The 17,240-nt window shown below is 46.8% G+C and overlaps 1 protein-coding gene across 1 annotated transcript in view; it reads left to right on the plus strand.

Moving 5' to 3' along the window:
* top3a (DNA topoisomerase III alpha) overlaps positions 1-17,240 on the plus strand; it is a 58,859-nt gene that overhangs the window by 15,119 nt on the left and 26,500 nt on the right. The window contains exons 8-11 of the mRNA XM_090197961.1: positions 1-101; positions 1,581-1,655; positions 1,757-1,839; positions 4,520-4,730. Coding sequence (XP_090054087.1) covers positions 1-101; positions 1,581-1,655; positions 1,757-1,839; positions 4,520-4,730 — 470 coding nt within the window. The remainder of the gene's footprint in view (positions 102-1,580; positions 1,656-1,756; positions 1,840-4,519; positions 4,731-17,240) is intronic.

The raw sequence follows: 17,240 nt of genomic DNA on the forward strand, positions 1-17,240 counted from the left end.
TCCTCCATGAGGTAGAGGAGGAATCAGTAGAGTTCAGCTGGAAGAGGAACAGACTGTTCAACCACACAGCCTGTCTAGTGATCTACCAGATCTGTATGGAGGTAGGAGGGGTGTCTGTCTGTCTAGTGATCTACCAGATCTGTATGGAGGTAGGAGGGGTGTCTGTCTGTCTAGTGATCTACCAGATCTGTCTGGAGGTAGGAGGGGTGTCTGTCTGTCTAGTGATCTACCAGATCTGTCTGGAGGTAGGAGGGGTGTCTGTCTGTCTAGTGATCTACCAGATCTGTATGGAGGTAGGAGGGGTGTCTGTCTGTCTAGTGATCTACCAGATCTGTCTGGAGGTAGGAGGGGTGTCTGTCTGTCTAGTGATCTACCAGATCTGTATGGAGGTAGGAGGGGTGTCTGTCTGTCTAGTGATCTACCAGATCTGTATGGAGGTAGGAGTGGTGTCTGTCTGTCTAGTGATCTACCAGATCTGTATGGAGGTAGGAGGGGTGTCTGTCTGTCTGTCTGTATGGAGGTAGGAGGGGTGTCTGTGTAGGAGGGGTGTCTGTCTGTATGGAGGTATGAGGGGGGGTCTGTCTGTATGGAGGTAGGAGGAGTGTCTGTCTGTATGGAGGTAGGAGGGGTGTCTGTATGGAGGTAGGAGGGGTGTCTGTGTAGGAGGGGTGTCTGTCTGTATGGAGGTAGGAGGGGGGTATGTCTGTATGGAGGTTGGAGGGGTGTCTGTCTGTGTGGAGGTAGTAGGGGTGTCTGTCTCTCTGGAGGTAGGAGGGGTGTCTGTCTGTCTGTATGGAGGTAGGAGGGGTGTCTGTCTGTATGGAGGTAGGAGGGGGGGTCTGTCTGTGTGGAGGTAGGAGGGGGGGTCTGTCTGTGTGGAGGTAGGGGGTGTCTGTCTGTCTGTCTGTATGGAGGTAGGAGGGGTGTCTGTCTGTATGGAGGTAGGAGGGGGGGTCTGTCTGTGTGGAGGTAGGGGGGGTCTGTCTGTGATGAGGGGGGTTAGTACTTCATTCTTAGGAGTCTAAGCAGAGTTTTAGCTGGTGTTATTAGCAGCTCGTCTATTTTATACTGAACAACAATATAAACAAAACTTGTAAAGTCTTGTTTTCATGAGCTGAAATAAAAGATCCCAGAAATGTTCCATACCTACAGCACCTTGTGCTGGGGGACAATAAAAGGCCACTCAACACAATGCCACAGATTTTGCTGTTGTGAAGCCAGTTGGACATAATACCAAACTCTCTAAAACAACGTTTAGAGGCGGCTTGTGGTAGAGAAATGAACATTACCAAACTCTCTCAAACAACGTTTAGAGGCGGCTTGTGGTAGAGAAATGAACATGACCAAACTCTGTAAAACGACGTTGAGAGGCGGCTTGTGGTAGAGAAATGAACATTAAACAGCTCTGGGGGACATTCCTACAGTCAGAATGTCAGTTACACGCTCCCTCACAACTTACAGCCCATGTGTCAGCTGAAGTTGACAGATTTTTGATGGGGATTTTTGAATATGTTACCGACTCTATTAAATACTAATCTTAACTGTTACGGTGATGATGATGTAATGACCTGAATTCCTAGGATCCCATAGCAACCGTCATCTCGGTAACCAGTAAACCCAAAAGCAAGTGGAGGCCGCTGCCCCTGGACACAGTGGTGAGGACACTAGCCATATATATACACACACACACACTGACACACACTCACTTTCTGTCTATTGACCAATGGTCTGCCTGTGTTGTTGTCTGGTCCAATAGGAAATGGAGAAGCTGGTTTCCAGGAAGTTGAGAATCGGCGCCAAAGAGACCATGAAGATTGCTGAGAAACTATACACACAGGGGTAAGGGTTTTCCCTAAACCTTAGACCCTAAACCCTAGTCCCTACCCCCTAAACCGTGTCCCTACTCCCTAAACCTTAGACCCTAAACCCTAGTCCCTAAACCCTAGTCCCTACTCCCTAAACCTTAGACCCTATACCCTAGACACTACTCCCTAAACCCTAGACCCTAAACCCAAGTCCCTACTCCCTAAACCCTAGACCCTACTCACTAAACCCTAAACCCTAGTCCCTACTCCCTAAACCATAGTCCCTACTCCCTAAACCCTAGACCCTAAACCCTACTCCTTTAACCTTAGACCCAAAACCCTACTCCCTAAACCTTAGACCCTAAACCCTATGCCCTATTCCCTAAACCCTAGTCCCTACTCCCTGAACCCTAGTCCCTACTCACTACACACAGGGGTGAGGGTTTTCCCTAGTCCCTACTCCCTAAACCCTAATCCCTACTCCCTAAACCTTACTCCCTACTCCCTAAACCCTAGTCCCTACTCCCTAAACCTTCAACCCTAAACCTTAGACCCTAACCATAGTCCCTACTCCCTAAACCCTAATCTCTACTCCCTAAACCCTAGTCCCTACTACCTAAACCCTAGTCCCTACTCCCTAAACCTTAGACCCTAGACGTTAGTGGAGGACGTTAGTGGAGGACGTTAGTGTCGCAGGTCTGGAGGACGTTAGTGGAGGACGTTAGTGTCGCAGGTCTGGAGGACGTTAGTGGAGGACGTTAGTGTCGCAGGTCTGGAGGACGTTAGTGGAGGACGTTAGTGGAGGACGTTAGTGTCGCAGGTCTGGAGGACGTTAGTGGAGGACGTTAGTGTCGCAGGTCTGGAGGACGTTAGTGGAGGACGTTAGTGGAGGACGTTAGTAGAGCAGGTCTGGAGGACGTTAGTGTCGCAAGTCTGGAGGACGCTAGTGTCGCAAGTCTGGAGGACGCTAGTGTCGCAGGTCTGAAGGACGTTAGTGGAGGACGTTAGTGTCGCAGGTCTGGAGGACGTTAGTGTCTCAGGTATGGAGGACGTTAGTGTCGCAGGTCTGGAGGACGTTAGTGTCGCAAGTCTGGAGGACGTTAGTGGAGGACGTTAGTGTCGCAGGTCTGGAGGACGTTAGTGTCGCAGGTCTGGAGGACGTTAGTGTCGCAGGTCTGGAGGACATTAGTGTCGCAAGTCTGGAGGACGTTAGTGTCGCAAGTCTGGAGGACGTTAGTGTCGCAGGTCTGGAGGACGTTAGTGTCGCAGGTCTGGAGGACGTTAGTGTCGCAGGTCTGGAGGACGTTAGTGTCGCAGGTCTGGAGGACGTTAGTGGAGGACGTTAGTGTCGCAAGTCTGGAGGACGTTAGTGTCGCAGGTCCGGAGGACGCTAGTGTCGCAGGTCTGGAGGACGTTAGTGGAGGACGTTAGTGGAGGACATTAGTGTCGCAAGTCTGGAGGACGTTAGTGTCGCAAGTCTGGAGGACGTTAGTGGAGGACGTTAGTGTCGCAGGTCTGGAGGACGTTAGTGGAGGACATTAGTGTCGCAAGTCCGGAGGACGCTAGTGTCGCAGGTCTGGAGGACGCTAGTGTCGCAGGTCCGGAGGACGTTAGTGGAGGACGTTAGTGGAGGACGTTAGTGGAGGTCATTAGTGGAGGACGTTAGTGTCGCAGGTCTGGAGGACGTTAGTGGAGGATGTCAGTGTCGCAGGTCTGGGGGACGTTAGTGGAGGACATTAGTGGAGGTCGTTAGTGTCGCAGGTCTGGAGGACGTTAGTGGAGGACGTTAGTGGAGGACGTTAGTGTCGCAGGTCTGGAGGACGTCAGTGTCGCAGGTCCGGAGGACGTTAGTGGAGGACGTTAGTAGAGGACGTTAGTGTCGCAGGTCTGGGGGACGTTAGTGGAGGACGTTAGTGGAGGACGTTAGTGTCGCAGGTCTGGAGGACGTTAGTGGAGGACGTTAGTGGAGGACGTTAGTGTCGCAGGTCTGGGGGACGTTAGTGGAGGACGTTAGTGGAGGACGTTAGTGTCGCAGGTCTGGAGGACGTCAGTGTCGCAGGTCAGGAGGACGTTAGTGGAGGACGTTAGTAGAGGACGTTAGTGTCGCAGGTCTGGAGGACGTTAGTGGAGGATGTTAGTAGAGCAGGTCTGGAGGACGTTAGTGGAGGACGTTAGTGGAGGATGTTAGTAGAGCAGGTCTGGAGGACGTTAGTGGAGGACGTTAGTGGAGGACGTTAGTGGAGGATGTTAGTAGAGCAGGTCCGGAGGACGTTAGTGTCGCAGGTCTGGGGGACGTTAGTGTCGCAAGTCCGGAGGATGTTAGTGTCGCAAGTCTGGAGGGCGTTAGTGGAGGATAGTGCATTTGAATGGGAGAGCTGGCATTCAGCGTTGGTACTCTGGTAAGATACTGCCACTTGGTCAGTTCCCCAGGCTTTTAATCATCTTTCTGTTAACCAGGCCCCCAGGCTTTTATACATCTTTCTGTTAACCAGTTCCCCAGGCTTTTAATCATCTTTCTGTTAACAAGGCCCCCAGGCTTTTAATCATCTTTCTGTTAACAAGTTCCCCAGGCTTTTAATCGTCTTTCTGGTAACCAGTTCCCCAGGCTTTTGGGAACTAGGAGAGTGAAACCTGGGTGTCCCAGGATTGCCTGTGAAGGCCCCCCTCATCAGTTGTAGAGGTGTGTGGTAATATTTTAATCTCTGTGTGTTTAGGTTAATCAGTTATCCGCGTACAGAGACCAACCTGTTTCCTAAGGACCTGGCCCTGGGCCCCTTGGTGGAGCATCAGACACACAGCCCCTCCTGGGGGGCCTTCGCTAGGGGGGTGATGGAGCAGCCAGGGGGACCCAACCCACGGCAGGGCACCAAGACAGATCAGGCTCATCCCCCTATACACCCCATCAAGTACACCAACACACTACAGGTATACAGTACACCTTAGCCAAATACATTTAAACTCAGTTTTTCCACAATTCCTGACCATGTGGTCCCATGGTGTGTATTGTTATGTGGTCCCATGGTGTTTAGTGTTATGTGGTCCCATGGTGTGTATTGTTATGTGGTCCCATGGTGTGTATTGTTATGTGGTCCCATGGTGTTTAGTGTTATGTGGTCCCATGGTGTGTATTGTTATGTGGTCCCATGGTGTGTATTGTTATGTGGTCCCATGGTCCCATGGTGTGTATTGTTATGTGGTCCCATGGTGTTTAGTGTTATGTGGTCCCATGGTGTGTATTGTTATGTGGTCCCATGGTGTGTATTGTTATGTGGTCCCATGGTCCCATGGTGTGTATTGTTATGTGGTCCCATGGTGTTTATTGTTATGTGGTCCCATGGTGTGTATTGTTATGTGGTCCCATGGTGTGTATTGTTATGTGGTCCCATGGTGTTTATTGTTATGTGGTCCCATGGTGTGTGTTGTTATGTGGTCCCATGGTCCCATGGTGTGTATTGTTATGTGGTCCCATGGTGTGTATTGTTATGTGGTCCCATGGTGTTTATTGTTATGTGGTCCCGTGGTGTGTATTGTTATGTGGTCCCATGGTGTGTATTGTTATGTGGTCCCATGGTCCCATGGTGTGTATTGTTATGTGGTCCCATGGTGTGTATTGTTATGTGGTCCCATGGTGTTTATTGTTATGTGGTCCCATGGTGTGTATTGTTATGTGGTCCCATGGTGTGTATTGTTATGTGGTCCCATGGTGTGTGTTGTTATGTGGTCCCATGGTGTGTATTGTTATGTGGTCCCATGGTGTGTATTGTTATGTGGTCCCATGGTGTTTATTGTTATGTGGTCCCATGGTGTGTATTGTTATGTGGTCCCATGGTGTGTATTGTTATGTGGTCCCATGGTGTGTATTGTTATGTGGTCCCATGGTGTGTATTGTTATGTGGTCCCATGGTGTGTATTGTTATGTGGTCCCATGGTGTGTATTGTTATGTGGTCCCATGGTGTGTATTGTTATGTGGTCCCATGGTGTGTATTGTTATGTGGTCCCATGGTGTGTGTTGTTATGTGGTCCCATGGTGTTTATTGTTATGTGGTCCCATGGTGTGTATTGTTATGTGGTCCCATGGTCCCATGGTGTGTATTGTTATGTGGTCCCATGGTGTTTATTGTTATGTGGTCCCATGGTCCCATGGTGTGTATTGTTATGTGGTCCCGTGGTGTGTATTGTTATGTGGTCCCATGGTCCCATGGTGTGTATTGTTATGTGGTCCCATGGTGTGTATTGTTATGTGGTCCCATGGTGTGTATTGTTATGTGGTCCCATGGTGTTTATTGTTATGTGGTCCCATGGTGTGTATTGTTATGTGGTCCCATGGTGTGTATTGTTATGTGGTCCCATGGTGTGTATTGTTATGTGGTCCCATGGTGTGTATTGTTATGTGGTCCCATGGTGTGTGTTGTTATGTGGTCCCATGGTCCCATGGTGTGTGTTGTTATGTGGTCCCATGGTGTGTATTGTTATGTGGTCCCATGGTGTTTATTGTTATGTGGTCCCATGGTGTGTATTGTTATGTGGTCCCATGGTGTGTATTGTTATGTGGTCCCATGGTGTTTATTGTTATGTGGTCCCATGGTGTGTATTGTTATGTGGTCCCATGGTGTGTATTGTTATGTGGTCCCATGGTGTGTATTGTTATGTGGTCCCATGGTGTGTATTGTTATGTGGTCCCATGGTGTGTATTGTTATGTGGTCCCATGGTGTGTATTGTTATGTGGTCCCATGGTGTGTATTGTTATGTGGTCCCATGGTGTGTATTGTTATGTGGTCCCATGGTGTGTATTGTTATGTGGTCCCATGGTGTGTATTGTTATGTGGTCCCATGGTGTGTATTGTTATGTGGTCCCATGGTGTGTATTGTTATGTGGTCCCATGGTGTGTGTTGTTATGTGGTCCCATGGTGTGTATTGTTATGTGGTCCCATGGTGTGTATTGTTATGTGGTCCCATGGTGTTTATTGTTATGTGGTCCCATGGTGTGTATTGTTATGTGGTCCCATGGTGTGTATTGTTATGTGGTCCCATGGTCCCATGGTGTGTATTGTTATGTGGTCCCGTGGTGTGTATTGTTATGTGGTCCCATGGTGTGTATTGTTATGTGGTCCCATGGTGTGTATTGTTATGTGGTCCCATGGTCCCATGGTGTGTATTGTTACGTGGTCCCGTGGTGTGTATTGTTATGTGGTCCCATGGTGTTTATTGTTATGTGGTCCCATGGTGTGTATTGTTATGTGGTCCCATGGTCCCATGGTGTGTATTGTTATGTGGTCCCGTGGTGTGTATTGTTATGTGGTCCCATGGTGTGTATTGTTATGTGGTCCCATGGTCCCATGGTGTGTATTGTTATGTGGTCCCGTGGTGTGTGTTGTTATGTGGTCCCATGGTGTGTATTGTTATGTGGTCCCATGGTCCCATGGTGTGTATTGTTATGTGGTCCCATGGTCCCATGGTGTGTATTGTTATGTGGTCCCGTGGTGTGTATTGTTATGTGGTCCCATGGTGTGTATTGTTATGTGGTCCCATGGTCCCATGGTGTGTATTGTTATGTGGTCCCATGGTCCCATGGTGTGTATTGTTATGTGGTCCCATAGTGTGTATTGTTATGTGGTTCCATGGTGTGTATTGTTATGTGGTCCCATGGTGTGTATTGTTATGTGGTCCCATGGTGTGTATTGTTATGTGGTCCCATGGTGTGTATTGTTATGTGGTCCCATGGTGTGTATTGTTATGTGGTCCCATGGTGTGTATTGTTATGTGGTCCCATGGTGTGTATTGTTATGTGGTCCCATGGTGTGTATTGTTATGTGGTCCCATGGTGTGTATTGTTATGTGGTCCCATGGTGTGTGTTGTTATGTGGTCCCATGGTGTTTATTGTTATGTGGTCCCATGGTGTGTATTGTTATGTGGTCCCATGGTCCCATGGTGTGTATTGTTATGTGGTCCCATGGTGTGTAGTGTTATGTGGTCCCATGGTCCCATGGTGTGTATTGTTATGTGGTCCCATGGTGTTTATTGTTATGTGGTCCCATGGTCCCATGGTGTGTATTGTTATGTGGTCCCATGGTGTGTATTGTTATGTGGTCCCGTGGTGTGTATTGTTATGTGGTCCCATGGTGTGTATTGTTATGTGGTCCCATGGTGTGTATTGTTATGTGGTCCCATGGTGTGTATTGTTATGTGGTCCCATGGTCCCATGGTGTGTATTGTTATGTGGTCCCATGGTGTGTATTGTTATGTGGTCCCATGGTGTGTATTGTTATGTGGTCCCATGGTGTGTATTGTTATGTGGTCCCATGGTGTGTATTGTTATGTGGTCCCATGGTGTTTATTGTTATGTGGTCCCATGGTGTGTATTGTTATGTGGTCCCATGGTGTGTATTGTTATGTGGTCCCATGGTGTGTATTGTTATGTGGTCCCATGGTCCCATGGTGTGTATTGTTATGTGGTCCCATGGTGTGTATTGTTATGTGGTCCCATGGTGTGTATTGTTATGTGGTCCCATGGTGTGTATTGTTATGTGGTCCCATGGTGTTTATTGTTATGTGGTCCCATGGTGTGTATTGTTATGTGGTCCCATGGTGTGTATTGTTATGTGGTCCCATGGTGTGTATTGTTATGTGGTCCCATGGTGTGTATTGTTATGTGGTCCCATGGTGTGTATTGTTATGTGGTCCCATGGTGTGTATTGTTATGTGGTCCCATGGTGTGTATTGTTATGTGGTCCCATGGTGTGTATTGTTATGTGGTCCCATGGTGTGTATTGTTATGTGGTCCCATGGTGTGTATTGTTATGTGGTCCCATGGTGTGTATTGTTATGTGGTCCCATGGTGTGTATTGTTATGTGGTCCCATGGTGTTTATTGTTATGTGGTCCCATGGTGTGTATTGTTATGGTGTCCCATGGTGTGTATTGTTATGTGGTCCCATGGTGTGTATTGTTATGTGGTCCCATGGTGTGTATTGTTATGTGGTCCCATGGTGTGTATTGTTATGTGGTCCCATGGTGTGTATTGTTATGTGGTCCCATGGTGTGTATTGTTATGTGGTCCCATGGTGTGTGTTGTTATGTGGTCCCATGGTGTGTATTGTTATGTGGTCCCATGGTCCCATGGTGTGTGTTGTTATGTGGTCCCATGGTGTTTATTGTTATGTGGTCCCATGGTGTGTATTGTTATGTGGTCTCATGGTGTGTATTGTTATGTGGTCCCATGGTGTGTATTGTTATGTGGTCCCATGGTGTTTATTGTTATGTGGTCCCATGGTGTGTATTGTTATGTGGTCCCATGGTGTGTATTGTTATGTGGTCCCATGGTGTTTATTGTTATGTGGTCCCATGGTGTTTATTGTTATGTGGTCCCATGGTCCCATGGTGTGTATTGTTATGTGGTCCCATGGTGTTTATTGTTATGTGGTCCCATGGTGTGTATTGTTATGTGGTCCCATGGTCCCATGGTGTGTATTGTTATGTGGTCCCATGGTGTGTATTGTTATGTGGTCCCATGGTGTGTATTGTTATGTGGTCCCATGGTGTGTATTGTTATGTGGTCCCATGGTGTGTATTGTTATGTGGTCCCATGGTCCCATGGTCCCATGGTGTGTATTGTTATGTGGTCCCATGGTGTTTATTGTTATGTGGTCCCATGGTCCCATGGTGTGTATTGTTATGTGGTCCCATGGTGTGTATTGTTATGTGGTCCCATGGTCCCATGGTCCCATGGTGTGTATTGTTATGTGGTCCCATGGTGTATGTTGTTATGTGGTCCCATGGTCCCATGGTGTGTATTGTTATGTGGTCCCATGGTGTTTATTGTTATGTGGTCCCATGGTGTTTATTGTTATGTGGTCCCATGGTGTGTATTGTTATGTGGTCCCATGGTGTGTATTGTTATGTGGTCCCATGGTGTGTATTGTTATGTGGTCCCATGGTGTGTATTGTTATGTGGTCCCATGGTGTGTATTGTTATGTGGTCCCATGGTCCCATGGTGTGTATTGTTATGTGGTCCCATGGTGTGTATTGTTATGTGGTCCCATGGTGTTTATTGTTATGTGGTCCCATGGTGTGTATTGTTATGTGGTCCCATGGTGTGTATTGTTATGTGGTCCCATGGTGTGTATTGTTATGTGGTCCCATGGTGTTTATTGTTATGTGGTCCCATGGTGTGTATTGTTATGTGGTCCCATGGTGTGTATTGTTATGTGGTCCCATGGTGTGTATTGTTATGTGGTCCCATGGTGTGTATTGTTATGTGGTCCCATGGTGTGTATTGTTATGTGGTCCCATGGTGTGTATTGTTATGTGGTCCCATGGTGTGTATTGTTATGTGGTCCCATGGTGTGTATTGTTATGTGGTCCCATGGTGTGTATTGTTATGTGGTCCCATGGTGTGTATTGTTATGTGGTCCCATGGTGTGTATTGTTATGTGGTCCCATGGTGTTTATTGTTATGTGGTCCCATGGTGTGTATTGTTATGTGGTCCCATGGTGTGTATTGTTATGTGGTCCCATGGTGTGTATTGTTATGTGGTCCCATGGTGTGTATTGTTATGTGGTCCCATGGTGTTTATTGTTATGTGGTCCCATGGTGTGTATTGTTATGTGGTCCCATGGTGTGTATTGTTATGTGGTCCCATGGTGTGTATTGTTATGTGGTCCCATGGTCCCATGGTGTGTATTGTTATGTGGTCCCATGGTGTGTATTGTTATGTGGTCCCATGGTGTGTATTGTTATGTGGTTCCATGGTGTGTATTGTTTTGTGGTCCCATGGTGTGTATTGTTATGTGGTCCCATGGTGTGTGTTGTTATGTGGTCCCATGGTGTGTATTGTTATGTGGTCCCATGGTGTGTATTGTTATGTGGTCCCATGGTGTGTATTGTTATGTGGTCCCATGGTGTTTATTGTTATGTGGTCCCATGGTGTGTATTGTTATGTGGTCCCATGGTGTGTATTGTTATGTGGTCCCATGGTGTGTATTGTTATGTGGTCCCATGGTCCCATGGTGTGTATTGTTATGTGGTCCCATGGTGTGTATTGTTATGTGGTCCCATGGTGTGTATTGTTATGTGGTCCCATGGTGTTTATTGTTATGTGGTCCCATGGTGTGTATTGTTATGTGGTCCCATGGTGTTTATTGTTATGTGGTCCCATGGTCCCATGGTGTGTATTGTTATGTGGTCCCATGGTGTGTATTGTTATGTGGTCCCATGGTGTGTATTGTTATGTGGTCCCATGGTGTGTATTGTTATGTGGTCCCATGGTGTGTATTGTTATGTGGTCCCATGGTGTGTATTGTTATGTGGTACCATGGTGTGTATTGTTATGTGGTCCCATGGTGTGTATTGTTATGTGGTCCCATGGTGTGTATTGTTATGTGGTCCCATGGTGTGTATTGTTATGTGGTCCCATGGTCCCATGGTGTGTATTGTTATGTGGTCCCATGGTGTGTGTTGTTATGTGGTCCCATGGTCCCATGGTGTGTATTGTTATGTGGTCCCATGGTGTTTATTGTTATGTGGTCCCATGGTGTGTATTGTTATGTGGTCCCATGGTGTGTATTGTTATGTGGTCCCATGGTGTGTATTGTTATGTGGTCCCATGGTGTGTATTGTTATGTGGTCCCATGGTGTGTATTGTTATGTGGTCCCATGGTGTGTGTTGTTATGTGGTCCCATGGTGTGTATTGTTATGTGGTCCCATGGTGTTTATTGTTATGTGGTCCCATGGTCCCATGGTGTGTATTGTTATGTGGTCCCATGGTGTGTATTGTTATGTGGTCCCATGGTGTGTATTGTTATGTGGTCCCATTGTCCCATGGTGTGTATTGTTATGTGGTCCCATGGTGTGTATTGTTATGTGGTCCCATGGTGTGTATTGTTATGTGGTCCCATGGTCCCATGGTGTGTATTGTTATGTGGTCCCATGGTGTGTATTGTTATGTGGTCCCATGGTGTGTATTGTTATGTGGTCCCATGGTGTGTATTGTTATGTGGTCCCATGGTGTGTATTGTTATGTGGTCCCATGGTGTGTATTGTTATGTGGTCCCATGGTGTGTATTGTTATGTGGTCCCATGGTGTGTATTGTTATGTGGTCCCATGGTGTGTGTTGTTATGTGGTCCCATGGTGTGTATTGTTATGTGGTCCCATGGTGTGTGTTGTTATGTGGTCCCATGGTGTTTATTGTTATGTGGTCCCATGGTGTGTGTTGTTATGTGGTCCCATGGTGTGTATTGTTATGTGGTCCCATGGTGTGTGTTGTTATGTGGTCCCATGGTGTTTATTGTTATGTGGTCCCATGGTGTGTATTGTTATGTGGTCTCATGGTGTGTATTGTTATGTGGTCCCATGGTGTGTGTTGTTATGTGGTCCCATGGTGTGTATTGTTATGTGGTCCCATGGTGTGTATTGTTATGTGGTCCCATGGTGTGTATTGTTATGTGGTCCCATGGTGTTTATTGTTATGTGGTCCCATGGTGTTTATTGTTATGTGGTCCCATGGTGTGTATTGTTATGTGGTCTCATGGTGTGTATTGTTATGTGGTCCCATGGTGTGTGTTGTTATGTGGTCCCATGGTGTGTATTGTTATGTGGTCCCATGGTGTGTATTGTTATGTGGTCCCATGGTGTGTATTGTTATGTGGTCCCATGGTGTTTATTGTTATGTGGTCCCATGGTGTGTATTGTTATGTGGTCCCATGGTCCCATGGTGTGTATTGTTGTGTGGTCCCATGGTGTGTATTGTTATGTGGTCCCATGGTGTTTATTGTTATGTGGTCCCATGGTCCCATGGTGTGTATTGTTATGTGGTCCCATGGTGTGTATTGTTATGTGGTCCCATGGTCCCATGGTGTGTATTGTTATGTGGTCCCATGGTGTTTATTGTTATGTGGTCCCATGGTCCCATGGTGTGTATTGTTATGTGGTCCCATGGTGTGTGTTGTTATGTGGTCCCATGGTCCCATGGTGTGTATTGTTATGTGGTCCCATGGTGTGTATTGTTATGTGGTCCCATGGTGTGTATTGTTATGTGGTCCCATGGTGTGTATTGTTATGTGGTCCCATGGTGTGTATTGTTATGTGGTCCCATGGTGTGTATTGTTATGTGGTCCCATGGTGTGTATTGTTATGTGGTCCCATGGTGTGTATTGTTATGTGGTCCCATGGTGTGTATTGTTATGTGGTCCCATGGTGTGTATTGTTATGTGGTCCCATGGTGTGTATTGTTATGTGGTCCCATGGTGTGTATTGTTATGTGGTCCCATGGTGTGTATTGTTATGTGGTCCCATGGTGTGTATTGTTATGTGGTCCCATGGTGTGTATTGTTATGTGGTCCCATGGTGTTTATTGTTATGTGGTCCCATGGTGTGTATTGTTATGTGGTCCCATGGTGTTTATTGTTATGTGGTCCCATGGTGTGTATTGTTATGTGGTCCCATGGTGTGTATTGTTATGTGGTCCCATGGTGTGTATTGTTATGTGGTCCCATGGTGTTTATTGTTATGTGGTCCCATGGTGTGTATTGTTATGTGGTCCCATGGTGTGTATTGTTATGTGGTCCCATGGTGTGTATTGTTATGTGGTCCCATGGTGTGTATTGTTATGTGGTCCCATGGTGTGTATTGTTATGTGGTCCCATGGTGTGTATTGTTATGTGGTTCCATGGTGTGTATTGTTTTGTGGTCCCATGGTGTGTATTGTTATGTGGTCCCATGGTGTGTATTGTTATGTGGTCCCATGGTGTGTATTGTTATGTGGTCCCATGGTGTGTATTGTTATGTGGTCCCATGGTGTTTATTGTTATGTGGTCCCATGGTGTTTATTGTTATGTGGTCCCATGGTGTGTATTGTTATGTGGTCCCATGGTGTGTATTGTTATGTGGTCCCATGGTGTGTATTGTTATGTGGTCCCATGGTGTGTATTGTTATGTGGTCCCATGGTGTTTATTGTTATGTGGTCCCATGGTCCCATGGTGTGTATTGTTATGTGGTCCCATGGTGTGTATTGTTATGTGGTCCCATGGTGTGTATTGTTATGTGGTCCCATGGTGTGTATTGTTATGTGGTCCCATGGTGTGTATTGTTATGTGGTACCATGGTGTGTATTGTTATGTGGTCCCATGGTGTGTATTGTTATGTGGTCCCATGGTCCCATGGTGTGTATTGTTATGTGGTCCCATGGTGTGTATTGTTATGTGGTCCCATGGTGTGTATTGTTATGTGGTCCCATGGTGTGTATTGTTATGTGGTCCCATGGTGTGTATTGTTATGTGGTCCCATGGTGTGTATTGTTATGTGGTCCCATGGTGTGTATTGTTATGTGGTCCCATGGTGTGTATTGTTATGTGGTCCCATGGTGTGTATTGTTATGTGGTCCCATGGTGTGTATTGTTATGTGGTCCCATGGTGTGTATTGTTATGTGGTCCCATGGTGTGTGTTGTTATGTGGTCCCATGGTCCCATGGTGTGTATTGTTATGTGGTCCCATGGTGTTTATTGTTATGTGGTCCCATGGTCCCATGGTGTGTATTGTTATGTGGTCCCATGGTGTGTATTGTTATGTGGTCCCATGGTCCCATGGTGTGTATTGTTATGTGGTCCCATGGTCCCATGGTGTGTATTGTTATGTGGTCCCATGGTGTGTATTGTTATGTGGTCCCATGGTGTGTTTTGTTATGTGGTCCCATGGTCCCATGGTGTGTATTGTTATGTGGTCCCATGGTGTGTATTGTTATGTGGTCCCATGGTGTGTATTGTTATGTGGTCCCATGGTGTGTATTGTTATGTGGTCCCATGGTGTGTGTTGTTATGTGGTCCCATGGTGTGTATTGTTATGTGGTCCCATGGTCCCATGGTGTGTATTGTTCAATCAATCAATCAATCAATCAAATTTATTTTATATAGCCCTTCGTACATCAGCTGATATCTCAAAGTGCTGTACAGAAACCCAGCCTAAAACCCCAAACAGCAAGCAATGCAGGTGAAGAAGCACGGTGGCTAGGAAAAACTCCCTAGAAAGGCCAAAACCTAGGAAGAAACCTAGAGAGGAACCAGGCTATGTGGGGTGGCCAGTCCTCTTCTGGCTGTGCCGGGTGGAGATTATAACAAAACATGGTCAAGATGTTCAAATGTTCATAAATGACCAGCATGGTCGAATAATAATAAGGCAGAATAGTTGAAACTGGAGCAGCAACACAGTCAGGTGGACTGGGGACATCAAGGAGTCATCATGTCAGGTATTCCTGGGGCATGGTCCTAGGGCTCAGGTCCTCCGAGAGAGAGAAAGAAAGAGAGAATTAGAGAGAGCATATGTGGGATGGCCAGTCCTCTTCTGGCTGTGCCGGGTGGAGATTATAACAGAACATGGCCAAGATGTTCAAATGTTCATAAATGATCAGCATGGTCGAATAATAATAAGGCAGAACAGTTGAAACTGGAGCAGCAGCACAGCCAGGTGGACTGGGGACAGCAAGGAGTCATCATGTCAGGTAGTCCTGGGGCATGGTCCTAGGGCTCAGGTCCTCCGAGAGAGAGAAAGAGAGAAGGAGAGAATTAGAGAACGCACACTTAGATTCACACAGGACACCGAATAGGACAGAAGAAGTACTCCAGATATAACAAACTGACCCTAGCCCCCCGACACATAAACTACTGCAGCATAAATACTGGAGGCTGAGACAGGAGGGGTCAGGAGACACTGTGGCCCACTCCGAGGACACCCCCGGACAGGGCCAAACAGGAAGGATATAACCCCACCCACTTTGCCAAAGCACAGCCCCCACACCACTAGAGGGATATCTTCAACCACCAACATACCATCCTGAGACAAGGCTGAGTATAGCCCACAAAGACCTCCGCCACGGCACAACTTAAGGGGGGGGGGGGGGGGCGCCAACCCAGACAGGATGACCACATCAGTGACTCAACCCACTCAGGTGACGCACCCCCTCCAGGGACGGCATGAGAGAGCCCCAGTAAAGCCAGTGACTCAGCCCCTGTAATAGGGTTAGAGGCAGAGAATCCCAGTGGAAAGAGGGGAACCGGCCAGGCAGAGACAGCAAGGGTGGTTCGTTGCTCCAGAGCCTTTCCGTTCACCCTCCCACTCCTGGGCCAGACTACACTCAATCATATGACCCACTGAAGAGATGAGTCTTCAGTAGAGACTTAAAGGTTGAGACCGAGTTTGCGTCTCTGACATGGGTAGGCAGATCGTTCCATAAAAATGGAGCTCTATAGGAGAAAGCCCTGCCTCCAGCTGTTTGCTTAAAAATTCTAGGGACAATTAGGAGGCCTGCGTCTTGTGACCGTAGCGTACGTGTAGGTATGTACGGCAGGACCAAATCAGAGAGATAGATAGGAGCAAGCCCATGTAATGCTTTGTAGGTTAGCAGTAAAACCTTGAAATCAGCCCTTGCTTTGACAGGAAGCCAGTGTAGAGAGGCTAGCACTGGAGTAATATGATCAAATTTTTTGGTTCTAGTCAGGATTCTAGCAGCCGTATTTAGCACTAACTGAAGTTTATTTAGTGCTTTATCCGGGTAGCCGGAAAGTAGAGCATTGCAGTAGTCTAACCTGGAAGTGACAAAAGCATGGATTAATTTTTCTGCATCATTTTTGGACAGAAAGTTCCTGATTTTTGCAATGTTACGTAGATGGAAAAAAGCTGTCCTTGAAATGGTCTTGATATGTTCTTCAAAAGAGAGATCAGGGTCCAGAGTAACGCCGAGGTCCTTCACAGTTTTATTTGAGACGACTGTACAACCATTAAGATTAATTGTCAGATTCAACAGAAGATCTCTTTGTTTCTTGGGACCTAGAACAAGCATCTCTGTTTTGTCCGAGTTTAAAAGTAGAAAGTTTGCAGCCATCCACTTCCTTATGTCTGAAACACATTCTTCTAGCAAGGGCAATTTTGGGGCTTCACCATGTTTAATTGAAATGTACAGCTGTGTGTCATCCGCATAGCAGTGAAAGTTAACATTATGTTTTCGAATAACATCCCCAAGAGGTAAAATATATAGTGAAAACAATAGTGGTCCTAAAACGGAACCTTGAGGAACACCGAAATGTACAGTTGATTTGTCAGAGGACAGACCATTCACAGAGACAAACTGATATCTTTCCGACAGATAAGATCTAAACCAGGCCAGAACTTGTCCGTGTAGACCAATTTGGGTTTCCAATCTCTCCAAAAGAATGTGGTGATCGATGGTATCAAAAGCAGCACTAAGGTCTAGGAGCACGAGGACAGATGCAGAGCCTCGGTCCGATGCCATTAAAATGTCATTTACCACCTTCATAAGTGCCGTCTCAGTGCTATGATGGGGTCTAAAACCAGACTGAAGCATTTCGTATACATTGTTTGTCTTCAGGAAGGCAGTGAGTTGTTGCGCAACAGCCTTTTCTAAAATTTTTGAGAGGAATGGA

Source organism: Oncorhynchus mykiss, chromosome 13, assembly GCF_057628025.1.
Source record: "Oncorhynchus mykiss isolate SJ-2025 chromosome 13, ASM5762802v1, whole genome shotgun sequence".
Lineage (NCBI taxonomy): Eukaryota > Metazoa > Chordata > Actinopteri > Salmoniformes > Salmonidae > Oncorhynchus > Oncorhynchus mykiss.